The 24,003-nt window shown below is 63.5% G+C and overlaps 2 protein-coding genes across 3 annotated transcripts; one reads left to right on the top strand and one right to left on the bottom strand.

The window, feature by feature from the left end:
* Positions 1–130: 130 nt before the first annotated feature.
* ACAP3 (ArfGAP with coiled-coil, ankyrin repeat and PH domains 3) lies at positions 131–14,427 on the top strand. The gene is made up of 24 exons (XM_020873803.2): positions 131–258; positions 3,838–3,895; positions 4,541–4,660; positions 4,858–4,911; positions 6,016–6,074; positions 6,654–6,837; positions 7,210–7,254; positions 7,341–7,436; positions 7,517–7,591; positions 8,014–8,025; positions 8,636–8,748; positions 8,843–8,894; positions 9,132–9,232; positions 9,307–9,418; positions 9,655–9,863; positions 9,936–10,005; positions 10,127–10,221; positions 10,300–10,505; positions 10,665–10,769; positions 11,786–11,884; positions 11,969–12,189; positions 12,368–12,477; positions 12,588–12,698; positions 12,833–14,427. The coding sequence occupies exons 1-24, from the start codon at positions 212–214 to the stop codon at positions 12,978–12,980; spliced, it is 2,502 nt and encodes an 833-aa protein (XP_020729462.1). The 5' UTR covers positions 131–211; the 3' UTR covers positions 12,981–14,427.
* Positions 14,428–14,633: 206 nt separating this feature from the next.
* On the bottom strand, positions 14,634–23,953 carry SCNN1D (sodium channel epithelial 1 subunit delta). Of its 2 annotated transcripts, XM_070474118.1 has the most exons (13): positions 23,698–23,952; positions 23,445–23,571; positions 18,367–18,746; positions 17,616–17,823; positions 17,358–17,539; positions 17,099–17,187; positions 16,863–17,026; positions 16,658–16,756; positions 16,334–16,451; positions 16,152–16,230; positions 16,018–16,075; positions 15,611–15,856; positions 14,634–15,529 (listed from the first exon to the last, which is right to left on the bottom strand). In XM_070474118.1, exons 3-13 carry the CDS (start codon positions 18,744–18,746, stop codon positions 15,233–15,235), a joined length of 1,920 nt encoding a protein of 639 aa, XP_070330219.1. In that variant the 5' UTR covers positions 23,445–23,571; positions 23,698–23,952; the 3' UTR covers positions 14,634–15,232. The 2 variants fall into 2 exon arrangements, with proteins under 2 accessions (XP_070330219.1, XP_070330218.1); XM_070474117.1 differs by having other exon boundaries at positions 18,367–23,571; positions 23,698–23,953.
* Between the last annotated feature and the right edge of the window lie 50 nt (positions 23,954–24,003).

Below are 24,003 nucleotides of genomic sequence, written 5' to 3'. Positions count from 1 at the left end.
GGTGACAGCGGGCGGCGCGCGCGGACGGAGGACTTTGGCGACGCTCCCCGGTGGTGACAGGCGGGGCGGGGCGGTGGCGCAGCGGCCTCGTTCCGGGGCGGGCGGGCGCCGATCGCGGCGCGGGCGGGCGGGCGGGCGGGCAGGCAGGCTGGGGATGCCGCTCGAGCCGCCGTGGTCCTCGTGCCAGTGAGCGCCGCGCGCCGCCGCAGCCATGACGGTGGAGTTCGAGGAGTGCATCAAGGACTCGCCGCGCTTCAGGTGCGCCCCCAGGGCGCGGCGCGGCCCTTTGTGAACGGCGGGTTCGCAGCCCCTCGGGGCACCCGGGACCGCCGGGGGATGGGGCGAGGGTGGGGGAGCCGGTGCCGCCTTTGTACCCGGCGCCGGGGCTGGAGACCAGAGCAGGAGGACTCGCCTTGGACAAAGCCCACAGCAACCCTGGCCCTGGAGCCCGGAACAAAAGATGCCGCTTGTTCTGGTCGCCCCGCGCGAAGGGTGCGCGCGTGGGGCGGGGCGGCCTCCGGCGCGGCCACCTCTCCGTGGGAGTGTCCGCCCGCTTTGTGTCTAGACCTTCTGCGGACCACCTGCACAGGGCTGAGACCTTGCCGGGCCCTGCAGCCCGACTCTGGCTAGGGTCGTCTGGGTGCGTCGGGTGTCTGCCCCTGGAATCTGTCTTGGTTCCTGTGCCCAGAGTAGTCAAGGGGGCGGGCAGCTGGAGCCACAGTTAGGGCTTGGGGCAGCTGCTTGGCAGACGTGACCTAGATGCCTGGCAGGGTGGGGGCTACCTAAGCAGACTGGATTCGAGAGACTGGTGGAGGTTCTGGGCTGTGCTCAGCCATGGGTTTGTGCTTTTAGTCCTTCCTGCGAGTGCAGGCGGGCTTATCCGTGTGGACATGTTCATGGTGTGCATGCATCTGCTTTAACGGGGCACCTCCTGTGTGTCAGGTGCTCATGCTTGTGCTTGGGTACACTCATGTGAATTCTACCCCTCTGCACCCTCCCTTGAGGTGCCAGACCTTGGACATGAATGTGTGGGTGAGCTACGCCCCTGGACTGCTGCTAGATAGAGTGGGTGTTTATCGTGCATAGATGAGTTAAGGCACTAGGCACATGTTAGTTTGTTCCTGTGTACCCTAGCACAGGGTGCATGTTTATGCAGCAAATCCATGAGTACACACTTTGTGTGTGTTGTGCTTCTGCGTGCTTACATGTTTGATGGCACATGTGCCTGTCGGGCCTTGGCACACTTGCGCTGGGTCATGTGCATGTGTACGTGTGTGTGCTGGGTCTTTGGGGTGTGTTAGCAAGAGGGCCTGTGTGCGGTGCCTGGTGGGCCTCAGCATCAGTGCTCTCACCTCTGAGTCCCTGGAGTCAGCCCCTTGCCCAGCTGCTTCACAGGGAGTCAGCAATGAAGGCCAGAAAAGACTGGATGAGGGGTAGAGGCTGGACCAGAGAGTGGCCCCCGGCCCTGGGCAGAGGGCTAATGATCACCTCTGTGCTCTCTGATCTTATGTTCCTGACAGTTGGGGGGCGGGGTGGGATGTGAGCAACTCAGGTACCTATTATCCCAGGCTGGGGGCACCCACAGTGGGGCAGCTCCAGGCCCTCCCTCCCACACTAGCCTGCTTGCCAGGGGGCACCCACAGTGGGGCAGTGGATGCAGCTGATGCCTGGGCTTTGCCAGGTTTTCTTTGAAAGTACATAGCTAAGACACCAGGGTGGGGGCCAGGGAGATGTCCCTGACCTTGGACCACAGAAGCTGCATTGTGTGGGTTTCGGGGTTGGGCTGAGATTTAACCAGGTTTTGAGGCCTTTTTGAGGTTCCCTTGTCCATGTGCCCTCAGGTGCTGCTGAGGATGTAACCCGGACTTCCTGGAGGCCAGCTTGGGGGCCAGGGTTAGGGTAGAGCTGGGTGGGAGAATGTGATCAGGATACAGGGCCAAGTGACCCCAGCCCCGGGGGAAGAGGGACCCTGTCTGTATGCTTGTGGCCTGGGCAGAGCCCCACAGCCCTGGGTGCCTATGGCTGGAGGGCTCCAGGCTCTCTCAGACTCACCGGGGCACCGCCCACCCCTTGTTCATGGTGCCCCCTCCCCTGGGTGGGGCTTCAGGCGCTGAGTCATGGCTCTGGTGGGGAAACCAGCCTCACCCTCCTACCTACTGTCCAAGCTGCTGAGGAAATCCTGGAGGGATGGCAGGAGAGGAGGCCTTGTTCCATGGAGGTGGGGGGAGAGAGATGAGGGGCATGGGGCCCCCATGAGCACATTGGTGCTCTCTGCTGAGTGCCCACCTCGCCCCCATGAGCACATTGTCACCCTCCCTGCCCCCCTGGCTTGGGGGTGATGGCCCTCCACACATCTGCCCAGGGCAGTTGGGGTAACTGGGGCTCCAGGGGCCATGTCTCTGCTCTGCTCTGTAGTATCCTCTCCTGACGGGTTGTCCTTCTGTGCCCTGGGCCCCTGGGTTGGGGGGAGGGGAGAGGCTACACTGATGGTCAGGATCCTGTAGTCTCAGGCTGGGCATCCTGCTGGGCGTGGGCCAACACTGGTCCAAGCAGACGTCCCCTCTGACCCCTTCCTGCTCTGGAATTCAGAGACCCCCTCAGCCCTGGGGCAGAGATAAGGGCTGCTCAGAGCGGAGGAGGACAGGGGATCTTCCAAAGGCCCTGACGAGGCAGCCTGGCACCCCCCCCTCCCCCACAGCTCCTAATTGAGGGAGTACCGAGCTGCCCCCCACATGAGGGACTAAGTCCCTCTCCCCCAAGCCTGGGAAACCCTGGAATATGGCCCTCTTCTACCAGCCACGGGGCAGCGAGGGGCCTCTAGACCTGGACAGCCTCCTCTACCCTGGTCCTGGCCCTAGAGGCTGCCTCCAGCCCCTGGTCGGAGCTCCATTCCGCGTTGTCCCTTGTCCCCAGGAAGCCAGATGGGCCCAGCTCACTAGCTGAGTGGGTTGGGGGGAGCCCTGGGATCCTGGCCCTCTTTCCCAGTTTCCTGTTCCCAGAGCATTGGAGGGGGGGGAGTCACGTGCCTGATCCATCTGCCTCTCGCCTCGCCTTCCGGGATTCTCTGTCCACTGGCTTCTCTGGTGATGTCATCGTTAACTCTTCCCTCCCCAAGGCAGCCCCATTGTCAGGCCGCCCCAGTGGAAGTGGGCTCTTCCAAGGTCTGACCCACTGCTCCCTCCAGGCAGACAGGGCCAACTTGGTATTTGAGGTTGCGGGAGTAGTCGGGAGGTAGGGGCATGCCTCTGCTGGGTGTCTCACTGTGCTAGGGAGCAGCCCCAGGTTTGCAGGCTCTGCTGACACAGGTCTGCCCCAGGGTCTGCCAGCCCCAGGCCAGAGTGGGCTACAGCTGAAGCTAAGGGTTGGGGGCTCCGATGGGGTCTGGGGTGTATAGAGCCTTGGAGAGGTGTATGGGCTGGGCCGGGGGGCAGTGACCAGCGAGGCCCTGCATGTCCCCCTCCACAGGGCCCTGGCCCCTCCCTCTGTGCTAGGGACCACCCCCTCCCCTGTCCACAGACCCCATTTGGGGGCATCACAGCCGACTAGGCCTCTCTCTGCCTGGGATGGTGGTGGGCCCTGGAGGCTCTGCAGCCCTGGAGTCATGGTCCTAGTCCTGCCCCTCTCCTCCCTCTTCCATGCCCCTACCCCAGTCTTCATGTCTTAGTCTGTCCGAGGGGCGTGGAGGAAGGTGGGCCTGTGGGAGCCAGTGGCTATCGACAGAGCAGCCCCTTCCCACTGCAGACCCTTTGGGGAGGTGCCTGGGGAGACGAAGACCAGCTAAGTCGGTGGGGGAGGCTCGCTGCAGGCGGGTCTCCAGCCACCCTGTACCCGTCGCAGGGCAACTATCGATGAGGTGGAAACGGACGTGGTTGAGATCGAGGCCAAACTGGACAAGGTGAGGGAAGGGCCTGGGGGCACATAGAGGGCTCGGTCCAGCTCACTCACAGCCACCAATACAAGCATAAGTGTGTGTTATGCGTAGCACGTGGGCCTGGCTGTCACTGGCCTTCATGCCTGTCCTGGTGCATATGCCATGCACACACCTGTGTCTGTGTGGTTTCCTCTTGCCAAGCCAAGGAGGGGAGTCTTGGGGGAGGCAGGGGCAGCTGCTGGGAGGCTGTGCCTCTGAGTAGCTGGGTTAGGGGCCCGGGGCACAGGCAGGAGGGGAGGAGGGGTGGCATCCCTGAGCCCCTTCTGGCTGGTCCTGCTGTTCCTTGGCCAGGACTGCATGCCCACCCTGGCCCTGGGGTCCCTGCTCCTGGCTTCCCTCTCTTGCTCCCACCTCCCACAGTGGAGCCAAGGCCTGGGCAGTGCCAATCTGTTGCCCCAGCACCAGGTGGGCTCAGAAGGACAGGTGGCGGGCAGTGGCCTTCCTTCTCCACCTAGGGCTGCCCAGCTGTGTCCTGGGCACTGATGGGCCCTGAGCTGAATTCTGGCTGCCCTGGCAGGGTCCCAGCCTGTGTGGTCTGGCCTTGGTGGCGGTGAGGGCTGGGGCCACAGGTGGCGTGAGTGTCCCCCGTCCGTCCTGTCCTGTCTGCAGCTGGTGAAGTTATGTAGCAGCATGATCGAGGCAGGCAAGGCCTACGTCACCACCAACAGACTCTTCGTGAGTGGCGTCCGCGACCTGTCCCAGCAGTGCCAGGGCGACACTGTTATATCGGTGAGGGGGCAGCTAACCTCTGACCTCTAGGCAGGGCAGGCACAGGCAGGCAGCCCCTCGAGGGTGCCCCTGCCCTGGGAGCAGGTGGGCATTTGTGCTGGGCCATGGGGGTTACTCTGTGGCTAGTGGGTGGGAGGTGCTGACACTGGGGGCATGGCAGTCCCATTTAAGCAAGGGTCTCCCCCACCCACCCCCAGGAATGTCTGCAGAGGTTTGGAGACAGCCTGCAGGAGATGGTCACCTACCACATGGTGAGCCCTGATGGGGGTAGTGGGGGGGCACTGCTTATCATCACTGTCATCCCTTCCCAGGCAGCCACCCCTTGGGCTTCCTGCAGGCCCCGCCCAGCCTGGAAGGCTCTGGGCTGGCTCTGGGAGAGCTGAGCTGGCAGGGGCGGGCTGTGGGGGAGGCCACGTTTCTACTCCTGCAGTCTAGGGGCGGGGGGCGCCCACATTGCTGAAACTCTACTGTGTCCCAGGTGAGGGCTGGATAGCCAGCAGGGAGGTGCCTGGAACCTGCCCGTCTGGGGCTGAGTGTGGTGGGGGCTTGGCATAGATGCCTTAGAGGGTTATCCAGGGCCATCAGACAGGGGTCATTGGCCAGGCTGACCCCATGGCTTCCCGGGATGGGTTTGCCTGACCTTGAGCCTCTCAGGGGCCCCCTGCATGGACACACAGAACAGAATGAGGCCCATGTGGGTGGTCAGACCATGGCCTGGAAACCAGAGCCTCAGACTAAACAAGGGGCCCCTCCCCCACAGGGGAAGTTCAGAAATAAACCAGTGCTGGACAGTTCGTCCGGCCTCAGCAGTCTGTCTGTGTGTCTGTCTGCTTCTGGTTAGGGCCCAGCCCTCTCCCCATGTTGAGGGGATCTGATTCTGGGTCCAGTCAGTGCTGTGGGGGAGGCCCCTCCAGCCCCCAACAACCACTTCACCCTGCCCCCAGGCCAGATCACTCAGGAGCTTCGGCCGTAGCTGGACCTTTCCAGCTGCAGGGCTGGTCATCCTCAAGGTGGCTTCTCCCCAGGCCAGGGCACTGGCTGTCACTAGAGGCCCTGGGTGTGCCTGCTGTGACTGGGCCATGGGAGGGGGACAGCTTGGGCCTCGAGTCTGACTGAGAGCCAAGTGGGGGAGATGGGCAGGTGGTCACAGCTGTTGCCTCTGGGCACCAACCCAGGCCTGGGGGCTGCACCTGGTCCCTTGGACCCTGTGAGGCTGGCTCTGTGAGGGTGACCAGCTGGGGCCTAAGTGGGGCTGGACAGGGCATTCTCTGGTTCTTACCTGAGGGGATAGGGGCCTGGCCTCTGGGGTCATGTGGGGGCAGGTCCCTGATACCTCCACCTTTCTATGCTCCCAGATCCTGTTTGACCAGGCCCAGAGGTCTGTGCGGCAGCAGCTCCACAACTTCGTCAAAGAGTGAGTGGCCCCAAAGGAGGCCTGGCTGCTCTCCCCCATGCTGGGGTGTTTGAGCTGAGAGAGTCTGGGGCCCTGACACAAGGCCTGCAGGCTCTGGGTGGGGGCTCATTGTAGGCCAAGACTGGGCTGAGGAAACAGTGCTGGAGGGCAGGGACCACAGAGGGCAGTGAGGGGCCCCTCAGGCAGGGGTGAAGGCAGGACCATGGAAGGGTCAGGGTCGGGGTCACAGAGCAGGAGGTGGGGACTTGGTGGGGGTCTCAGCTCAGTGCTGTGTGTATAGTTGGGGATCCCCCGAGTGGAGCATCTGGAGTCCAGGGTAAGGCTAGGGGTCACCCCAAGCTGGATCAATCCTGTGGGTGAGGTGGTGAAGAGAAAGGGGGCCCTGGATTGGGAAAGGGACCTGAGGAGGAGGCAGCAGGGAGTGCTGGCTGTGGGGGGTGGGAGGCCAGGACAGGGAGGTGGGGAAGGAGGTTGTGGAGCACAGAGGGGCTGGGAGCAGAAAGAGGGCCTTTTTTGAAGGGGGGAGACCCCAGTGCACCCCTCCTCAGGCTCCCTGACCTGACACCCGCCGGCCTCCAGGGATGTGCGGAAGTTCAAGGAGACCAAGAAGCAGTTTGACAAAGTTCGGGAGGACATGGAGCTGTCACTGGTGAGGAATGCTCAGGCCCCGAGGCACCGGCCCCACGAGGTGGAGGAGGCTACGGGTGCCCTGATCCTCGCCCGAAAGTGTTTCCGCCACCTGGCACTGGACTATGTGCTCCAGGTGAGTCGCTGGGCCTTGGGTGTTGCTGCAGACACGGACCTGGTGTCTGGAGGGGCCCCTCTGACCTGAGAAAACTTCAGATGCTTGGGGAGGGATCTGGACTGGGGAATGCCCTGGGCAAAGGCTCAGAGGTGGGGACGTGCTTGGGACAAGCCAGGGCTGAAGGCTGTAGGAGGGCTTGGAGCAGGGGGTAGAGTTCATGGCTTTGTCCATGGAGAAACCATGAGAGGAGATATGGGTACCAGTGTAGGGAGCATCAGATGAGCTGGTGGTCTCAGGGAGCCACAAGCACCCTGAGTGGACATGAGCAAGGTCCAGGCCATGGCCTAGCTCAGCCCTGATATATTCACCTGTTCACTCCTTCCTTGGCAGATCAATGTCCTCCAGGCTAAGAAGAAGTTTGAGATTCTGGATTCCGTGAGTGCTGGGGTTGGGTGCACCCGGTGGGGGCCCTGGCCGCTGTGGCTGGTGGCCGGGCCTCACCTGTGTCCCTACCCCCCCAGATGCTGTCCTTCATGCATGCCCAGTACAGCTTCTTCCAGCAGGGGTACAGCCTGCTGCACCAGCTGGACCCCTACATGAAGAAGCTCGCGGCCGAGGTGAGCCTGCGGGGAGGGGAAGCCAGGGCCAGCGTGTCAGGGGAAGGGGTCCACTTCCCTCTCTGTGCCCCTCCCCACAGCTGGACCAGTTGGTGATCGACTCGGCAGTGGAGAAGCGGGAGATGGAGCGCAAGCATGCCGCCATCCAACAACGGGTGAGGCCCTGCAGCCCTGGCCTCCCTGTGGAGGGGCCCTTCAGCCCTCTCCAAGTGTGGACCTGGGAGCCCGCCACAAAGACACACTCCCCGTCCCTCCCCAGGCCTGCCCATGCTCAGGTTGATTCTGATCCTCCTTGGAAGAGCAGACAGAGGTGGGAGTCCTCATCCCTCAGGGTCTCAGCACAGTGAGAGGTCACTTAGAGGCCAGGACCAGCCCCCTCAGCCCACAGGTGCTAGGGCTGGGGCTGGGTGGAGGGTCCTACTGGGGCCTCTCTGCTCCTGGCCAGACGGCTGTCATGGCGCTGGCCTGGGCGGAGATGACTGCTGGTGGGAGCTGCTAGTTCCCAGGAGGAGGCTGCAGGGCTTCACTCACTGGCTCTCTCTCTCCCTCCTCCCGCTCCTCCCGCTCCCGCCCTCAGACGCTGCTGCAGGTGAGTGGGCGCCCACCCGGGGGTGGGGTGGGGGGACAGGTGGGTGGGGCCTCTGTCCGCCCCGCCCCGTTTCAGCACCAAGGACACCTCCACGGCCCCAGCACTCCGACCCTGAGCACCTCCCGGGGCGTGCCCAGCACCAGCGGAGGCTGCTGAGCTGGGACCGAGTCCCCTTCGGGAGCAGCTGCAGCTGTCCCTTCCCGCCCCCACTCAGCCAGGGGAGCAGGTGGCTGGGCCTCCTCTCCCACTGCCGGACACACAGGACAACGCTCAGTGTCTCCCCGGCCCGTGTGAATGGAGCTCTGTCAGGCTGGCTGGAGCAGCCCAGCTGGCAACATGAATGGGGGACTGAGGACAGGGGAGGCGGCTTCCTTCCTGATCCTACCCAGAGCTTGCTGTTTGTGCCGGGCGGGGGGAGCTGGGGGGTGGGGCCGGAGCGCTCCAGGCCCCCAGCTGTGGTGGGAGGCATCTGCCCCCATGGGGTTTGGGTCAGGAAGTGGCTGTGAAGACCCACCCTCTCAACCTGGGCTGTGGGGAGGCTGGGAGGGCAGCCGTGTCCACACAGCAGTGGGTGGGTGCTCATGGAGGGCTGGGCTCCAACTGCTCCCAGGACTTCTCCTACGATGAGCCCAAGGTGGAGTTTGACGTGGATGCACCCAGTGGGGTAGTGATGGAAGGCTACCTCTTCAAGAGGGCCAGCAATGCCTTCAAGACATGGAACCGGTAAGGGAGGCCCTTTCTCAGGGGACTACAGGGCAGACAGGTGAGGGAGGGTGCCCTACCCAGCCTGACCCCTCCGGGCCCATTCCCCACCTAGGCGCTGGTTCTCCATCCAGAACAGCCAGCTGGTCTACCAGAAGAAGCTCAAGGTGCGCTGGGCCCAGGGCAGCGACTCCTGGGCCTCCTCACCTGGCCTGGGGGTGGGCGGTTGGGGGGGTTGGTATCATGGGGCTGAGGACATGGATGGGCACCAAAGCCTGAGTGGCCAGGGACAGAGACCACTTGAACCCCAGGCAATCTGTGTCCTGGGTAGAGCAGAGAACGGGTGGTCAGGGTGGGGTTGAGCTGGGTGCTGAGTGCGAGGGCCACGGTGGTCATGCCTGCAGGATGTGCTGACCGTGGTAGTGGACGACCTCCGGCTCTGCTCTGTGAAGCCCTGTGAGGACGTCGAGCGGAGGTTCTGCTTTGAGGTCGTGTCGCCCACCAAGTAAGGAGGTCCCGCCCAGGGTGTGATGTGGCAGGAGCCTCTGCTTGCCCAGCCTGACAGGCCCCTTCCTGCAGGAGCTGCATGCTGCAGGCCGACTCAGAGAAACTACGGCAGGCCTGGGTTCAGGCGGTGCAAGCCAGCATTGCTTCTGCCTATCGGGAGAGCCCTGACAGCTGCTACAGTGAGGTGGGCCCTCCCTGCACGTGCGTGTACAGCTCCCGCAGGCCACACACCAGCACACATGTGCATTCTGTGTATGCACACATGAGTGTGTGTGCATACATGGGGGTGCAGACTCGTGCCTCAGGGACCCTGGCCTGTGTCGGCCCCTGTATCTGGGGAGAAAGATGGGGCCTCCACTGGGGAGACTGGGGTTGGAGCTGACTCCCATAGGGCTGAGTGACCCCTCACCCGGTCACCAGAGGCTGGACCGCACAGCGTCCCCATCCACAAGCAGCATTGACTCTGCCACGGACTCTCGGGAACGCAGTGTCAAGGGTGAGAGCGTGCTGCAGCGGGTGCAGAACGTGGCCGGCAACAGCCAGTGTGGTGACTGCGGCCAACCCGACCCACGCTGGGCCAGCATCAACCTGGGCGTGCTGCTCTGCATCGAGTGCTCAGGCATCCACAGGTGGGCCTCCTGGGTGGCCCGGAGGGGGTGGGGGTGGAGCCACACCCTAACTCTTCCTCTCTCATCATCCAGGAGCCTGGGTGTCCATTGCTCCAAGGTGCGGTCCCTGACCCTGGACTCATGGGAACCGGAGCTGCTGAAGGTGTGTGGGGGCCATTGCAGGCTGCCAGGAGACTGGTGGGGGGAGGGAGACAGGAGCCAGGTCTGCCCACTTGAGGGGAGGTCTGGGCTGGGCTGATGCTGGCCCCACCATCTCCTGCCAGCTGATGTGTGAGCTTGGAAACAGCACCGTGAACCGGATCTACGAGGCCCAGTGTGAGGGGCCGGGCAGCAAGAAGCCCACAGCCAGCAGCCCCAGGTGAGGTGTGGGGTAGCCTAGGCAGGGCCTGGGGAGCCCCAGCCCACAAGTGCGGCCTCATGTCTGGTCCTGGTCCAGACAGGACAAGGAGGCCTGGATCAAGGACAAATATGTGGAAAAGAAGTTTGTGCGGAGGCCACCCTCGGCACCAGCCCGGGAGGCCCCACAGCGCTGGAGGGTGCAGAAGTGCCAGCGCCACCACAGCTCCCCCCGAGCCCCTGCCCCCCGCCGCAGCAAAGTCCGGATGGAGCCCGTTCTGCCCTCTGTGGCTGCCCTGTGCTCAGGTGGGAGGGGGCTGGCAGGTGCGCCCCAGCTCACAGGCCTGGGCAGGGGGTGAGCCTCCAGACTATGAACCCCAGGGAGGCCAGGGGCGGGGGGAGGAAGGAGCAGAGCCCTGAGCTCTGCCCACCTCCCAGCCTGGCCCGGTTACTGCCCTGCCACAGGCTCCGTGGAGCCCAGGTTCCGCAGGGACTCACTCTTCTGCCCGGATGAGCTGGACTCCCTTTTCTCCTACTTCGATGCAGGGGCTGCCGCGGCCGGCCCACGCAGTAAGTCCCCTGCTGCCCACCCCCCAGCTCATCCAGGGCAGCAGAGCAGGGACCAGGCACGCTCGCTTAGAGGGTGGACAAGTACGGGACAGCTGTGGCCACTCACCCAGGGACCGGAGGGATGGGCATTCCTTGCAGGAGGGACTGGTATAGGGATGGGGAGAGTCTGGGGGTCAAGCAGGGCTAAGGCTGGGACAGTATCTCCAGGGGCTGGGGGTAATTCAGCCACTGACTTGGAGGCTGGAGCCATGACCCTCAGGGAGAGCCGTGTGCAGTGTGCACACAGGAATGTGTGTGGGGCATGATTGTGCACATGGATACACACATGTGAGTGTGTACATGTGTGTATATGCATGGGTGTGTGTACATGCATGTGTGTTCGTGGACAGCTGTGTGCCAGACCAGCTCCTGAAAGACAATTGTGTGCATCTTCTCCAGCTCCTCCTGGAGTGGCGGTGGGGGTCACATACTGCAGGTTGGGGCCCTCCCCGTCCCCTCCCGGGGCCTGCCTGTGAAGTGTCTATCAGTATCCACTGGCCCGGGGCCTCTGGGCTGCCTTTCTGGGCAGTGTGGACAGAAGGCATAGACGGGGGCCAAGAATTGGTAGGGCTGCTGGGGTGAGTGGGTGCCCTCGGGCAGCAGAGGGCGCTGCCTCGCTGTTCCGGGCTCTTCGTGAGGGCTGCTCTTGGGTGCTGCTCCCTGCTGCCTGGGGCCGCGTCTGGATGGAGACCTCCCAGCTTGCATTATGGGGGTGCTTCGGCCCATCCGTCCTGCTAGGGCCCACCTGAGCGAGGGGGGGATCACATCCACGACTGTGCTCCTAGGGGGCGCTTAATCCTTAACTCCATTGAGCTGTCACTTGATTTTCTCTCCTTTCCTCCCATCCTGGGCAGGGCTCTCCTCTGCCCCCAGAGTGGGGACTGATCCTGCTCCAGGGAGCATCCCCGGGAGGGTGGGCGGCCCTCCAGCCTTCCCCCAGACGCTTTCAGGATCCCCTCTGGCTGTGGACTTTGCAGGTCTGAGCAGCGACAGCGGCTTAGGGGGCAGCTCTGACGGCAGCTCAGATGTCTTGGCCTTCGGCGTGGGCTCTGTGGTGGACCGCGTCGCTGAGGAAGGTGAGTGCGCGGGTCCCCATCCCCGGCCCTGCGCCTCCCCGGCTCCGGGACGGCTTACCGGCCCTTATCGCCCGGTCCTCGTAGAGGGTGCAGAGTCGGAGGAGTCCAGCGGCGAGGCGGACGGAGAGGCGGAGGCCTGGGGCCTGGCAGACGTGCGTGAGCTGCACCCGGGGCTGCTGGCGCACCGCGCGGCGCGCACCCGCGACCTTCCCGCCCTGGCGGCGGCGCTGGCGCACGGGGCGGAGGTCAACTGGGCTGACGCGGAGGACGAGGGAAAGACACCGCTGGTGCAGGCCGTGCTAGGGGTAAGTAGGCGCCCGGCTGCTCCCGGACCCAGGTACAGCGTCTTCACAGCGGCTCTGCCTTGGTGCGCAGGCTTGAAGAGGCGTCGGGGCGTGGTGGGAGGTGGGGGGTCTGCAAGGAACCGTTCCCGCGGCTTGGCTCCATCTGAACCACACCGCCTCCCCTCGCCGGCTCCCCCAGGGCTCCCTGATCGTCTGTGAATTCCTCCTGCAAAACGGAGCGGACGTGAACCAAAGAGACAGCCACGGCCGGGCTCCGCTCCACCATGCCACGCTCCTTGGCCGTACTGGGTGAGTCGTGGGCTGGTCATCCCCTCACTTTCCCCCGCCCCATGGGCCCGGGTCGCCCGCCCACCAGTACCTACCCAAGGCCTGACCTGACTTGCCCCCTCCGCTCTCAGCCAGGTCTGCCTGTTCTTGAAGAGGGGGGCGGACCAGCACGCCTTGGACCACGCTCAGCAGGACCCATTGAGCATTGCGGTGCAGGAAGCAAACGCCGACATCGTCACGCTGTGAGCAGGAGGGCGGTGTGGGTGGGGGACCCTGTGGGCAGGGCGGAGCACTTCATAAGGCCCGCCCTCCTCAGGTCTGGGACTCAATGGGCTGGGGGCGGGCTAGGCTCTTCATAAGGCCCGCCCTCCTCCAGGCTCCGTCTGGCGCGCATGGCCGAGGAGATGCGAGAGGCCGAGGCACCTTCTGGCCAGCCGGGTCCTCTGGCCGGCAGCAGCCCCACTGAGCTCCAGTACCGCAGGTGCATCCAGGAGTTTATCAGCCTTCACCTGGATGAGAGCTAGGGAAGCGGGGTGGGCGGGACCCCCCCACAGGCCCCCCCACAGGCCCGTTTCCTGAGAGCACTGGTGTTCTGGAGCTCCTGGAGCCCTTGCTGCCGGCTCTGCCTTTCTCCTCCAGCGGCCCCCACCCCGGGCCAGAGCAGGACCAGCACTGAGTCTTCTGAAGCTCCAGTCTTCCAAAGGAGGTGTTGCATCACTCCCCCCCTCCAGGGACCCTGTATCTTCAGGTGACACCTCCCTAAGGGGCCTGAGTTGCTCGTGTCACAAACCACTCTCCAGGCCCCATGTCACCTTGTGCTCCTCTCTACTCCCCCAGGCCCGTGTCACCTCCTGCCCCTCTATCCCTGGGCCCATGCCACTTGGTGCCCCACTCTGCCCTCAGGGCCTGTGTCACCTCGTGCCCCCACTTTACTGCCCAAGGACACTGACCTGCTAGTTGGGTCCCTCCCATGCCCCCAGCCCCTCCGCTGGGCCCTGGGGCTGGTGGCTGGCCACCGGCACCTTGTGAGGGCAGAAGGGACCGCCCATCCAGGGAATCAACCCGTGTACCTCACTTAGCGACCCCAGCATCCAGGCTGGGCTTCTTGGGTGCTTGGGGGCTCTGGCCTGGGGCCTCAGCCCTGACTGGGCACGGACGTCCTGAGGCCGTGTGGCTGGCCATGCAGCCCCACCTGTTCCTGCCTTTTCCCAGAGCGGGTGGCAGGTGCGTCGCTCTTCCCACCCCTGCATCTGATGTCCTTTGTCACGGACTGAGGGGTTTTCTACAATGACCTCGTTCTCACTTTGTCTCGCGTCTTTTCTCTGGACTCAAGGACCACCTTGACCCCCAGCTCTGCCCGCTGCTGGGGGCGCTCTGCAGCTCAGCCCTGCCCCCTCACCAGCCTTGCCCCTGGCTCAGCCCATGGGGCTTCAGCTCACCCCCAGGGCCCTCTGATGCCTTCTGCATTCCCCTTCCTGTAGCTCTGGGGCAGTGGCTGGGCCTCTCCCCAACTCGAACCCTCAGCCAGTCCAAGGCCAGTTGGCTGGTCACTATGCAAAGGCTGCCCAGGGAGGCCCCATGGGCAGCAAGGTGGGCCCCCAACTCCCTCGCCTGCTGGCTGTGAACCCCAGAGAGCAGAATTAACTCCTTCCTCTCTTCCTGCTTGAGCTCTGCCCCCACCTCCTGCCCCACTGCCTGCGCCAGGGCCTTTGCTAGGGCCTCAGCTGGCGGGATCCACCTCCACTCCAGATCACAGTTAATAAACAGCCGCTTGCACCCGCTGCCTCGCCTCACCCGTCTCACTCTGCTCTGTCTCAACTGGGGTGGACGGGGTCACCTGCCTTCCCCAAGGGGTGGCCCTGTGTGGGACAGCACCAGTGGTGCCCTCAAAGGGTGCAGTAAGCTGGAAACTGGGGGCCTGCCTGGTGGAAACCTGGGCTCCATTGATTAAAATCAGTTCTTGATACTCGACTCTCTGGCTGCCCCGCCCTTTTCTAGGATGGACACCAACTGGTGAGGATGGTCTGGACCTAGCCTTGTCCCCTAGGCAAACTCTGCCCCGAGTCCCCTGCCCCACAACCCCCACAGCATCTGTGACTGAGGATGTGGCAGTACGATCTGGTTGGAGGTTTTCAGCTCACTCAGGGGATGGGGAGGGCAGCAGAAAACACCGTAGCCACCAGGTGAAATCATTTTATTGCAAAGTGGCCCCAGGTCACTGAGTACCTGGGCCTGGCCCTGCCCTTCCTCCCATTGGCCCTGAGCTGAGTGGGGCTCTGCCCGATGCCTGCACACATCTACATGTAGGTGCAGACAGACCTGTTGACACAGGAACACGTGGACATATGACACTGACACCAAACAGACACATGCCCATGTGGAGTGCCCCCCACACACGGGCACACAGTCCTCCAGTTGGGCAGATGCTCCATCAGGACCAGAACACGAGAATCCAGAGTGGTGGGGATGCTCCCTTATTCCCTGCCTGCCCTGGGCCTCCTTGAGACCTGTGAGGCCACTGCTGGGCAGGGCAGGGTGGCTTGGCTAACAAGAAATCCTTCTGTGCTCTGTACCTGGCGGCAAGCCACCCCCCAGCTCTGGTGCTACTGCTTCCTGGGCCTTGGGTTTGGTTTGGTTGGCCCAGGAAGCCCCACGGGGCTGGACTGGCCTGCCCTGGGCAGTCAGGAGAGCCCACTGCTGCCGCTGCTCCCAGGATCAGGCCAGGTTCAGACTGGTTCAGGTGTCAGGGGTCTCTGGGGCCCACTCTTGGCTGAACTCAGCCAAGACTCCTGCTAAATTCCCGGCAGCATCGTGGGAGGTGAAGGCAGCCAGGTCCTGGGGCATTCGATGTTGTGCCTGCAGCCACTGGTCCACTGGCTGGCCTCTGACTTGGAGGGGGCACCCTCGTGGCCGCCCTGGGCTGGCCCTGAGACCCACGGAGCCAGCGGCAGCACAGCAGCAGGGTGAGAGCCATGGCGTCCAGCAGCAGCTCTAGCACCTCCACGACTGAGAGGACGGAGGAGCCGAGCCATAGGCTCCAGAGGCTGCCCATGGCTGAGAGCAGCTGTGACACCTGTGGGTGTTGGCAGTGGTGAGCAGAGGCCCGGGCGCTGGCCCCAGCCCCCTCCCGGCCCTGGCCCAGGAGGCAGCTCACCGAGTAGACAGGTGTCTCGTTCACCATGCGGTAGTTGAGCTCCTGATAGAAAATGTTCACCTTGGCCAGGCTGATCCTGGGGCAGGGCACAGGTGAGAGGGGCCGAGCCCCAGATCTACTGGTGGGGCCCTCTGTGTGGGCCCTGGAGGGCGAGGAGGGCAGGGGCAGCGGCCAGGACTTGATGGAGGCAGAAGGTGGCCACGGGTTCCGTCGGCTTGGCTCACCCAGCACAGCCAGGACCCAGTCCTGCACACACAAAACTTGCTGTGGCCGCAGCTTCTCCTGGCCCTCGGGCACTGCAAGGTGGTGTGAGGGCAGGACTGCAGGGACAGAGGCCAGTCTCGGGAGGGCTCTTTGCCCATAATCTCCCTACTTGTCCATCCCTCACCCCCGCTTTGGGGACTCACGGCTGATGTGGAGGAAGGCCATCTGGAAGTCCCGGCAGAGAGCTTGTACGAAGACTCCCTGGGAGAGACAGCCCCATCACACCCCTGTGTGCTGGCCCCTGGCAGACCAAACAGAGCCCAGCACGCCCCCTCACCTGCAAGGCTGCGGGCATCGGGTGGTGCAGGGAAGCTGGTGGGTCTTCAGTTTCTGGTAGAGGTGGTGGAAGCAGTGACCTGGGGAGATAGTCACGGGTGAACCTATGAGAAGCGACCCAGGGGCGGTGGGGAGGTCTGCTGTTGGTCAAATAGGCTGGTAGGGGCGGGGCGGGGAGCTCACCCCAGGCTGGGTGCCGCATGTAGCTGCAGTACTCGGCCCCCGCCGGCAGAGGGTAGAAGAAGTAGCCGCAGGAGCAGGTCTGCACCATCAGCTGCTGAAAGCAGGAGACCAGGCAGGCCTAGGGGTACAGAGGGTGCTGAAGCTGGGGGTCTGGGGCAGCCGCCTTTCTCCCTGGCCCGCCCGCTTCCCCTTCTTCCCACTGGCCTGTTCCCCCACCCACCGCCAGCGTCCCTTAGGGTCTCCTTGCCTTGGTCTCCCCCACCCACTCCCCAGCCCCTCCCTGGGTCCCTGCCCCGCCTTTCTGCCCCTCATGCCCAGACTCACCTGCCTGGTATAGGAGGTGTTGTACAGTAGCTGCACGTCCACACTGCCTGTGCTGTCCATGCACTGCCCATAGGGGCTCCCGAGCCGGTGCACCTCATCCTGGGGGAAGGGGGGCTACTCAGTCCTGCTGCCTTGAGCTGGAGGTCCTGCGCCCCACCCAGGGTTGGAAACAGAGGCGGAGAGTCTGGAGGCAGGGGCGACCCACCTCACGAATGTCGATGGTGGTCTCCGTCCCTGGCCGGATGCTGAAGCCCTGATGCTCCAGGAAGGGAGTGTGGTCTTGCGGATGGATCATGACCTTGATGCCGGCCTTCGTGGACAGCAGAGGGAGGTGGTCCTGCTGCTCAGCCCTGAGGACCAGGCTGATCCCTGGGGGAGGCCAGGGGTGAGACCAGGTCAGCCCAGACACCCCGCCCGCACCTAGTCCCGGCTGGCACTCACTGTGGGTGACGCCCGGCCGTTGTGTGGCCCAGACACTGTTGAAGGTGTAGCAGCTGCCATAGGTGGGGTGGTGGGATGTCTGGAAGTGCCTGGAACCAGGGGCCATGTTCAGACAAGCACACGCTCTCCACCCATCACCCTGCTGTGTGTGGCCTGGGATTGTGGGGAGGGGAGCACAGCTGCCTTGTCTCTGGAGGGAGCCGCGGGGCCGGCAGACCACTGGGTGGGGTGGGGGGAGCGAACACCGGTCTGTACTCACTGGGCATGGCAGTCCCGGTCGTCGTAGCGGCAGGAGAAGACAAAGTGGCTGCCGTGGCTGTCCTCATGGGCAGCGGGCAGCAGGGCCAAGATGTTTATGTAGTGGAAGCGGTACCACTCCTGGGCGGCTACCATGCCAGAGGAGTAGGCCCGCTGAACACAGTCCCCTCCAGTGCTGTTACACTGTGGGGCATGGGGTCAGTGTGGGCGCGACTGGCCTGCCCGAGCCCCATGCAGACCCCCTGGGCTGGACACTCACCAGTTTGAAGCCCACTCTGTTCTGGCCATCCAAGGGTCTCAGCCTCTGCAGGCGGATCCTACGGTCCAGCTGAAAGGCAGGCTCTGGACCTGGGACCTCGGCCCCCAGGGCGTCCCTGCTGTCGCTAAAGTTGAACTGATACAGGGAGTAGATGTTCTCCCTGGCAAAGTCATCCAGAACCCGCAGATGGTGACGGGCTAAGTGTGGCCTAGGGGCAGGGTGGGCAGAAGGGAGAGTCAGAGCCAGGCCCCCTTAGCACATTGGAGAGCCAAGCACTTTGGAGAGAGCCAAGCTTGCCCCCAGGCACTGACCCTGAAATCACGGACAGGACCGGAGCCCCCCAACCCCTGCCATCCTCAGAAGCCTAGAAGGCGGTTCTGAATACAGAGCCGGGGCTTCAGAGGGAAGTCAGACCCCCGGACCTGGCCTGCCTCCCACCCCCGGGACCCCATCCTCCTCTGGCTCATTCACAGCCCTTCCCTGTCTTTGCTCCGCTGACTCTACACTGCAGTGTTACCCTGCTCCCCTCTCCTGGGCACCTGCTCTTCTGGAAAGCCCCTGGCTCTCCTCCCCTCCCCCTCCAGGGCTGCCTAACTCCTGAAGGTCCCTCCAGCCTGGCACTGGTCACAGTAACACTCAGCTTATTCTTCTTGTCCTTTAGCCCTGCCCCTGGGGCACAGAGCAGGAAGAGGTGGGTTGTCCTGCTGTGACTGCACCAGGGGAGGGGCCCCCAAGCTGGACCAGCCCTCACCGGTGTGGGTTCATGTCGCACAGAGTGACTGATGGGAAGAGCTTGCGCTCCGAGTGCACGGACACTGTCATGATGACCGGGTAACGCCAGTACTGCTCGAAGAGGAGTGCAAACTGCCAGTAGAGTAGGCCCAGGGCTCCTGCCAGCAGTAGCCCCCAGGAGGCCGTCTTGAGGCGGTTCTGGCTGGAGCAGACAAGGCGGATGGTGCCGTGGATAGTGGAGTTGGTGCAGAAGAAGGTGACCAGCTCCCTGAAGGAGGCGTGCAGCTCTACCAGCCTCTCTCCACGTTCTTCCTCGGGCAGTGTCGGTGGGGGTGCCTGGGAACACGTCCAGGTTCCTGGCCCCCCGCCCACTGTTTGGCCCGTGCCTTCAGCCTGCATCTGAGAAGTGAGACTCAGCGATGCTCCAGCCTGCCACTTGGCCTGACCCCACTCAGGTCTCCCCACCTGGGCCATCAGCCTTCCATTCTCCCTGCCTGGAACTCCTGGAATTGTCACATCCCTCAGCCACCAGTGGCCTAGCCTGGCTTGCTGACACTTGATAAAAACCCCATCGGAAGCTGGTCCATAACGTGGGACCAACTTTGTTGCCCCCACTCCCATGGTGACAAGCGGGGCACCAGGCAGCCTCCACAGGCATGTCTTATCATGGCCAGAGCCGAGCCTGGGTGGTGGGGCAGGGTCAGCAGGGGACATAGACGCCAGGCTGCACCAGGCCTTGTCTGCAGGTGGCTCGAGGCTGGAGGCTTGGGTGGGTCTCTGCTGCCATCTGCCAAGTGGGCAGGGGCCTCTGGTGAGGGGCAACCAGGTGACCTGCTCTGAGTGGGCCTGGGGCCCAGCACTGGGGGTTGACTGAAACTTGGGCCCCAACAGCCTCCAACAAGCCTCAGTGGCCAGCATGGCCATGCTGGATTGGGGCCGATGGAGCCACACAGGTCTGGCCACATCAAGGCCGAGGGTCAGGCCTATAGCCTGTTGGGCACTGTGGGCCTGGGTGGGGGTGTTGTCCACAGAGCTGAGTCCAGGGATGCTCCGTCTGTGGGCCTCAGGCTTCCAGAAAAGTAGGCAGCAGTCTGGCCAGACATGGTGGGGACCTGAGGGGCCCAGGGAGGTTGACCTGAGGCCTGCTTGGCCCTACTCCCACCCAGAGGCTCCAGCATCCCAGGACCTTGGTCCCTCACTGCATAGGACCGTGGGGCCCAGACCAGGTCAGGCTGGCTGGCCCAGGACACACACTGAGTCACTGCCTGGGCTTCCTACGGGCTTTCCAGAGTGTCCCCATCTTGGTCTGAATCATTAGGTCTCTCGCACCTGGGGTGTAGCCTCCTGGGTTCTGGCCCCTCTAGGCAACCGGGCCTGGGCTGATACCTGAGGAGGGGACTGAGCCAAGGAAGGACCTGGTGTGTCTCATCCAGCACATGCTGGCCTGGACACCCAGTGCCCACCAGCTGCCTGGGGCCCAGGTAAGAGATGACGGTGGTCAGCCCAGGCCTCAGGTTTGTGGAGGCAGCCAGGCCAGGAGAATGTGCCAGCATGGGTGCTGCTGATTGGCCCCCTATGGCACAGAGTGCTGCCTACACAGGTGTCCCGTGACCACATGGAGCCCACACAAGGCAGCAGGACCTTCAGTTTCATGATACAGGTGAGGGATAAGGGCCTCCAGAAGGTTCTTTCTGACCCCAGTAACCATGTTTCCAGACTGGCCACCTCCCACCCTGGCTGGGGCTGCCAGGCAGGAGGAGGGTGGCTTCCTGAGATGGGGGGCGGGGTCCCCGACACCTCGGCCACAGCAGGAGTGGGGGTGTGTCACCCTTTCATGCAGTACACACACGCACACAGCTGTGCACAGACACACACACTCCTCTCACACAGCAGGCCCTCTCTCAGAAGGGGTGCATGACAAAGGCGCAGATGGGAGCCTCTGCCCTCACCCCTCCTGTGCCTGTGCTCCAGATAACATGGGAGACACGACCCCTCCACCTCAAGCCGGGGAGACCCTGCTGACGGCCCACCCCGACTGCCCTGGTACCTCGAGGCTGCACCCTCCCTGTGCATGGGCATCCATTCTCTGGTGCTGGTGGCTGCAACAGCGGTGACTGTGGTAGTGCTGGTGCCAGTTCTAGCAGGTGACAAAGCGGGCTGTGGCCCAAGGCAGGCCAAGCAGCCTCCTGTTTATAACAGGCTGGGCTTGGGGCGAGGTGGTGGGGCGGAGCCTGGCAGGGACAGCCACACCTGCTCTGGTCCCGGAAGGGGAAGCCTTTGGGACAGGGATGAGGGTCCTTCACCTCAGTAAGGCTCTCTTGCTCGTGTTTCTGGAAGTGAGGTCTGGGGGCCTGGCCCTGGCAGTGGGTGAGGGGCTTCAGGTTTCTGGAGGGTGAGGAGGGACCCCACACTGGTAGACCCTGGGGTGCCTGGCCCCCTCCCCGTCCACTCTCCTCCTGCCTGGCCTTGGAGAATGCTTGCTCACCTCCACTTGCCCAGCTCTAACCACAGGTGTTTGTGGCCAGGGGTCCCTGGGCAGGGGCCTCCACTCCCAGAACACAGGTGTCCCCTGGTGCTGGCTGCCCAGCCCCTGGGACAGGCACCTACTGTGGGAGTGAGTTGGGGCCTGGGTGGGCAGGTGGTGCCCACAGCTCAGCCTCCCGGGAGGCCCAAAGATTCTGCACCAACCACACATCACACTCAGGGTCCAAGTCGACCACCGCACGGCTGAAATCCTCGGCCCCAGAGTGCTTGCCTGGGGCCAAACAGTGTGTGAAAGGCTGGAGAGCCCCCAGGAGGACCCACGGGGAACTCAACAGGGCCCCATGAGGCCAGGGCCTCGCCATCCCAAATGACCAGACCCTCCGCTTGGCCCTCTGCCCTTCCCACACAGGCTCTGTGTTCCTGACGGACCACTCCAAATGGATACTGAGATGAGGGAGGAAGCCCCCATCCTCGCTAGGCCCTTCTGGTGGGGGCTTGGCTCTGAGGAGGGGTGAGGTCATCAGCCTCCTGCCTTTGGAAGGGGCAGATGGCAGTTGGGGACCTCTGGAGAGGGAAGTCACGCTCAGGGAAGAGCTGGCCCTGGACTCATCTAGGTGTGAGTGCGAATCACAGCTTCCTCAGTCATCAGCTGTGTGACGTTGAACAAATTACTCAACCTCTCTGAGCCCGTTTCCTCAAGCACAAAGTGGGGCTGAGTTTCCTCTTGAGATTCGAGACTCAAAGGTGAGACCAACTGATGTCACGGGGCCAGCGTCAGAGCCCCATCTTCCTGCTTCTGAGAAGGCCCCAAAACCCACCTTTGGGAGGTCAGAGACACAGAGACTGTGTCCAGTGGCAGCAAGGCTAGCAGCGCCCTCCTCCCTTCCCTGCCTGACCCCTCTCCTGCCTCCCCAGGCTCCTCCAGCGCCTTGAGGAGCAGAAGGAGCTGGCTGGGACCAGACAGGGCATCTCCAGCTCCTCACAAAACAGGGGCTCATGTGGCTGCTCCTTGACAGCTGTGTGTTGAGAGAATTAGAGAAATTATTTAGGGCCCTATGTCCCCCACCCTCTTCCCAGAGGGACGGCTGGCCCCAGCCTGCTGAGCATGGCCCCATTGAGCCTTCAAGCAGTGGCCTTCCCTGAAGCTGGACCTAGGGACACCAATGTGCCTCCTTCCAGACTGTGGGCACCCAGCACTTCACGGGTCCCCTGGGCTCCACTTTCACACCCGTGGGTGTCTCCACCCTCAGAGACAGCTAAGAGTTGGCCCTGGAAGGATTCTGGTGCAGCAGCCATGAAGTCTGAGCCAATGGGCTCTGCATGTATCCCAGATTCTGGGGGCTGGGGGCATCCTCCCCAGCCTGGGGGGCTGGGCCATCTGGAGTCCCTGCCCACTGACAGGTAGGAGGCCTCCTCAGTGCTATTGCAGCAACTCCCTGTCCCCCAGGTGCTGACTGCAGTGTCAAGCAGGGGTTCCAGACACCAAGGAGGGGGCTCCTTGAGGTACTGGCCACTGGAGATGGGCTGACTGTGTGATGTTGCCCATGTGGGGCTCAGGGTCTGGTCTTGTGTCTCTCTCACACCTGCGCTTGAAACACCCAGTGCCTCAGGGCAGCCTCCCTTACATAACTCTCCTCAAGCTAAAAACAGCTGGGCCCGCCCTGCGTGGGGATGGCAGAGCCCAGAGGAGGCAGGGGAGAGAAGGAAGCCTGAGATGTTTTCTGAGTGTGGCAGCAGGAGGTGGGGCCTGGGACCGCCAGCCTCCCCATGAGGAAGGTGGGCCAGGGCCAGCGAAGCTCACTTGCAGCAGGGGGAGGTAGCAGGCTGCTTCCCCCAGGCTGGCTGGCCTGGTGCTGGCCTGAGGGGCGATGGGCACTTCTGTTTCTGCCCCTGGGCCTGGGCCAGCCCTGCAGTGACTGCTCATATCGTGTCTGAGGTGCCCTGGGTAGGCCAGATTTGGTGGCGATCATGGCCCCCTGCCTGCCCTCTGCCAGTGGCCATGGCTGGACCCATTGGAGCTTGGAGTCTACTGTCAATCGTCATGTGGTTAGTAACCCCATTGACCGGTGGTGTATACTGAGAGGTAGTCAGGGTTGTGGTCAAGGGTGAGACTTTGGGGTTTGAACCCCAGATCTACCTAGTGACAGCCTCTCTGGATTGGTCCCAGCTGATGACCAAGGCCTGTCTCAGAGTCAGTGCAGCATCTGCCCTGGCACAGCCCTGTGGGGGCACACCCCAGCCCCCACTCACTAGGAAGGGTGGTGAGGAGCGTGCTGGCCTGCCCACTGCCCAGCCCTCCCTTATCCAGACCCCCACCCATATGCCATCCTCACCTGCTCCAAACTGTTGCCCCAGTGCTGTCCCAGAGACATACTCTCTGCTCCCCAGGGACCTCCCTGGCCAGCCCACCTCTCTGCTCTGCCTCCCCCTTCCCCAGGGCCTGGGAGGGGACCGTGGGAGCAGAAGTGAGCCTCAGTGCAGCGTCCACTGCTGCATAATGACCCTATTCATGAGCTGGGCGGAAAATTCAGTCGGGAAACAGTGCAACTCTTTTTATGAGGACAGCTCTCCCCCTGGGCAGGGGCTGGGCAGGATTCTTACGCCGGACCCCACCTGGCACAGGTTCCAGTGGGGCTCCTGGCTCCACAATCACTGCGGTCACAAAAGGTCAACCAGGATTCGATTCTCAGGGACCCGGGTGGTTCGGTCACCGGGGACGCGGACTGCCTCCAGCGCTTCCCTGTTAAGTGGGCACAAGAACTGGGTCCTCCAGGCGGGACTGGGCCGATCCTTTGGAAGGGGGCGGTGGGAGGGTCGAGGTACCAGGGAACTTGGGCGGGGCTCATCCCGGCATCTCGGGGGTTACCCTCTAACTGAGCCTGTTTTCCCGCGGAAGGCAGGGGATCTTGAGAAGGGGAACGTGCAGGGTGCCCCGGACCCCTGCGGCCGCTGACAGCGATGTGGCCGAGAGACCCACAGGAGGGCCAGCCGTGGCTGATTGGGTCAGACCTGCTCTGAGCTTGTTCTCCGCCCCTCGGCGCTGTTGCCAGTGCGCATGCGCTGACTGCTTTTGCCTCCCGGGACTAAAGGCGACAGCGAGGTGCAGGCTACCTCCGCCGGGCCGTCTAGAGCGGCCGCCTCAGCTAACCGCGCCCCGGAACTGGAAGCGGGG

Source organism: Odocoileus virginianus, chromosome 11 (genome assembly GCF_023699985.2).
Source record: "Odocoileus virginianus isolate 20LAN1187 ecotype Illinois chromosome 11, Ovbor_1.2, whole genome shotgun sequence".
Lineage (NCBI taxonomy): Eukaryota > Metazoa > Chordata > Mammalia > Artiodactyla > Cervidae > Odocoileus > Odocoileus virginianus.
The sequence above is the reverse complement of the archived record's forward strand: the minus strand, read 5'-3'. Positions and strand labels throughout refer to the sequence as shown.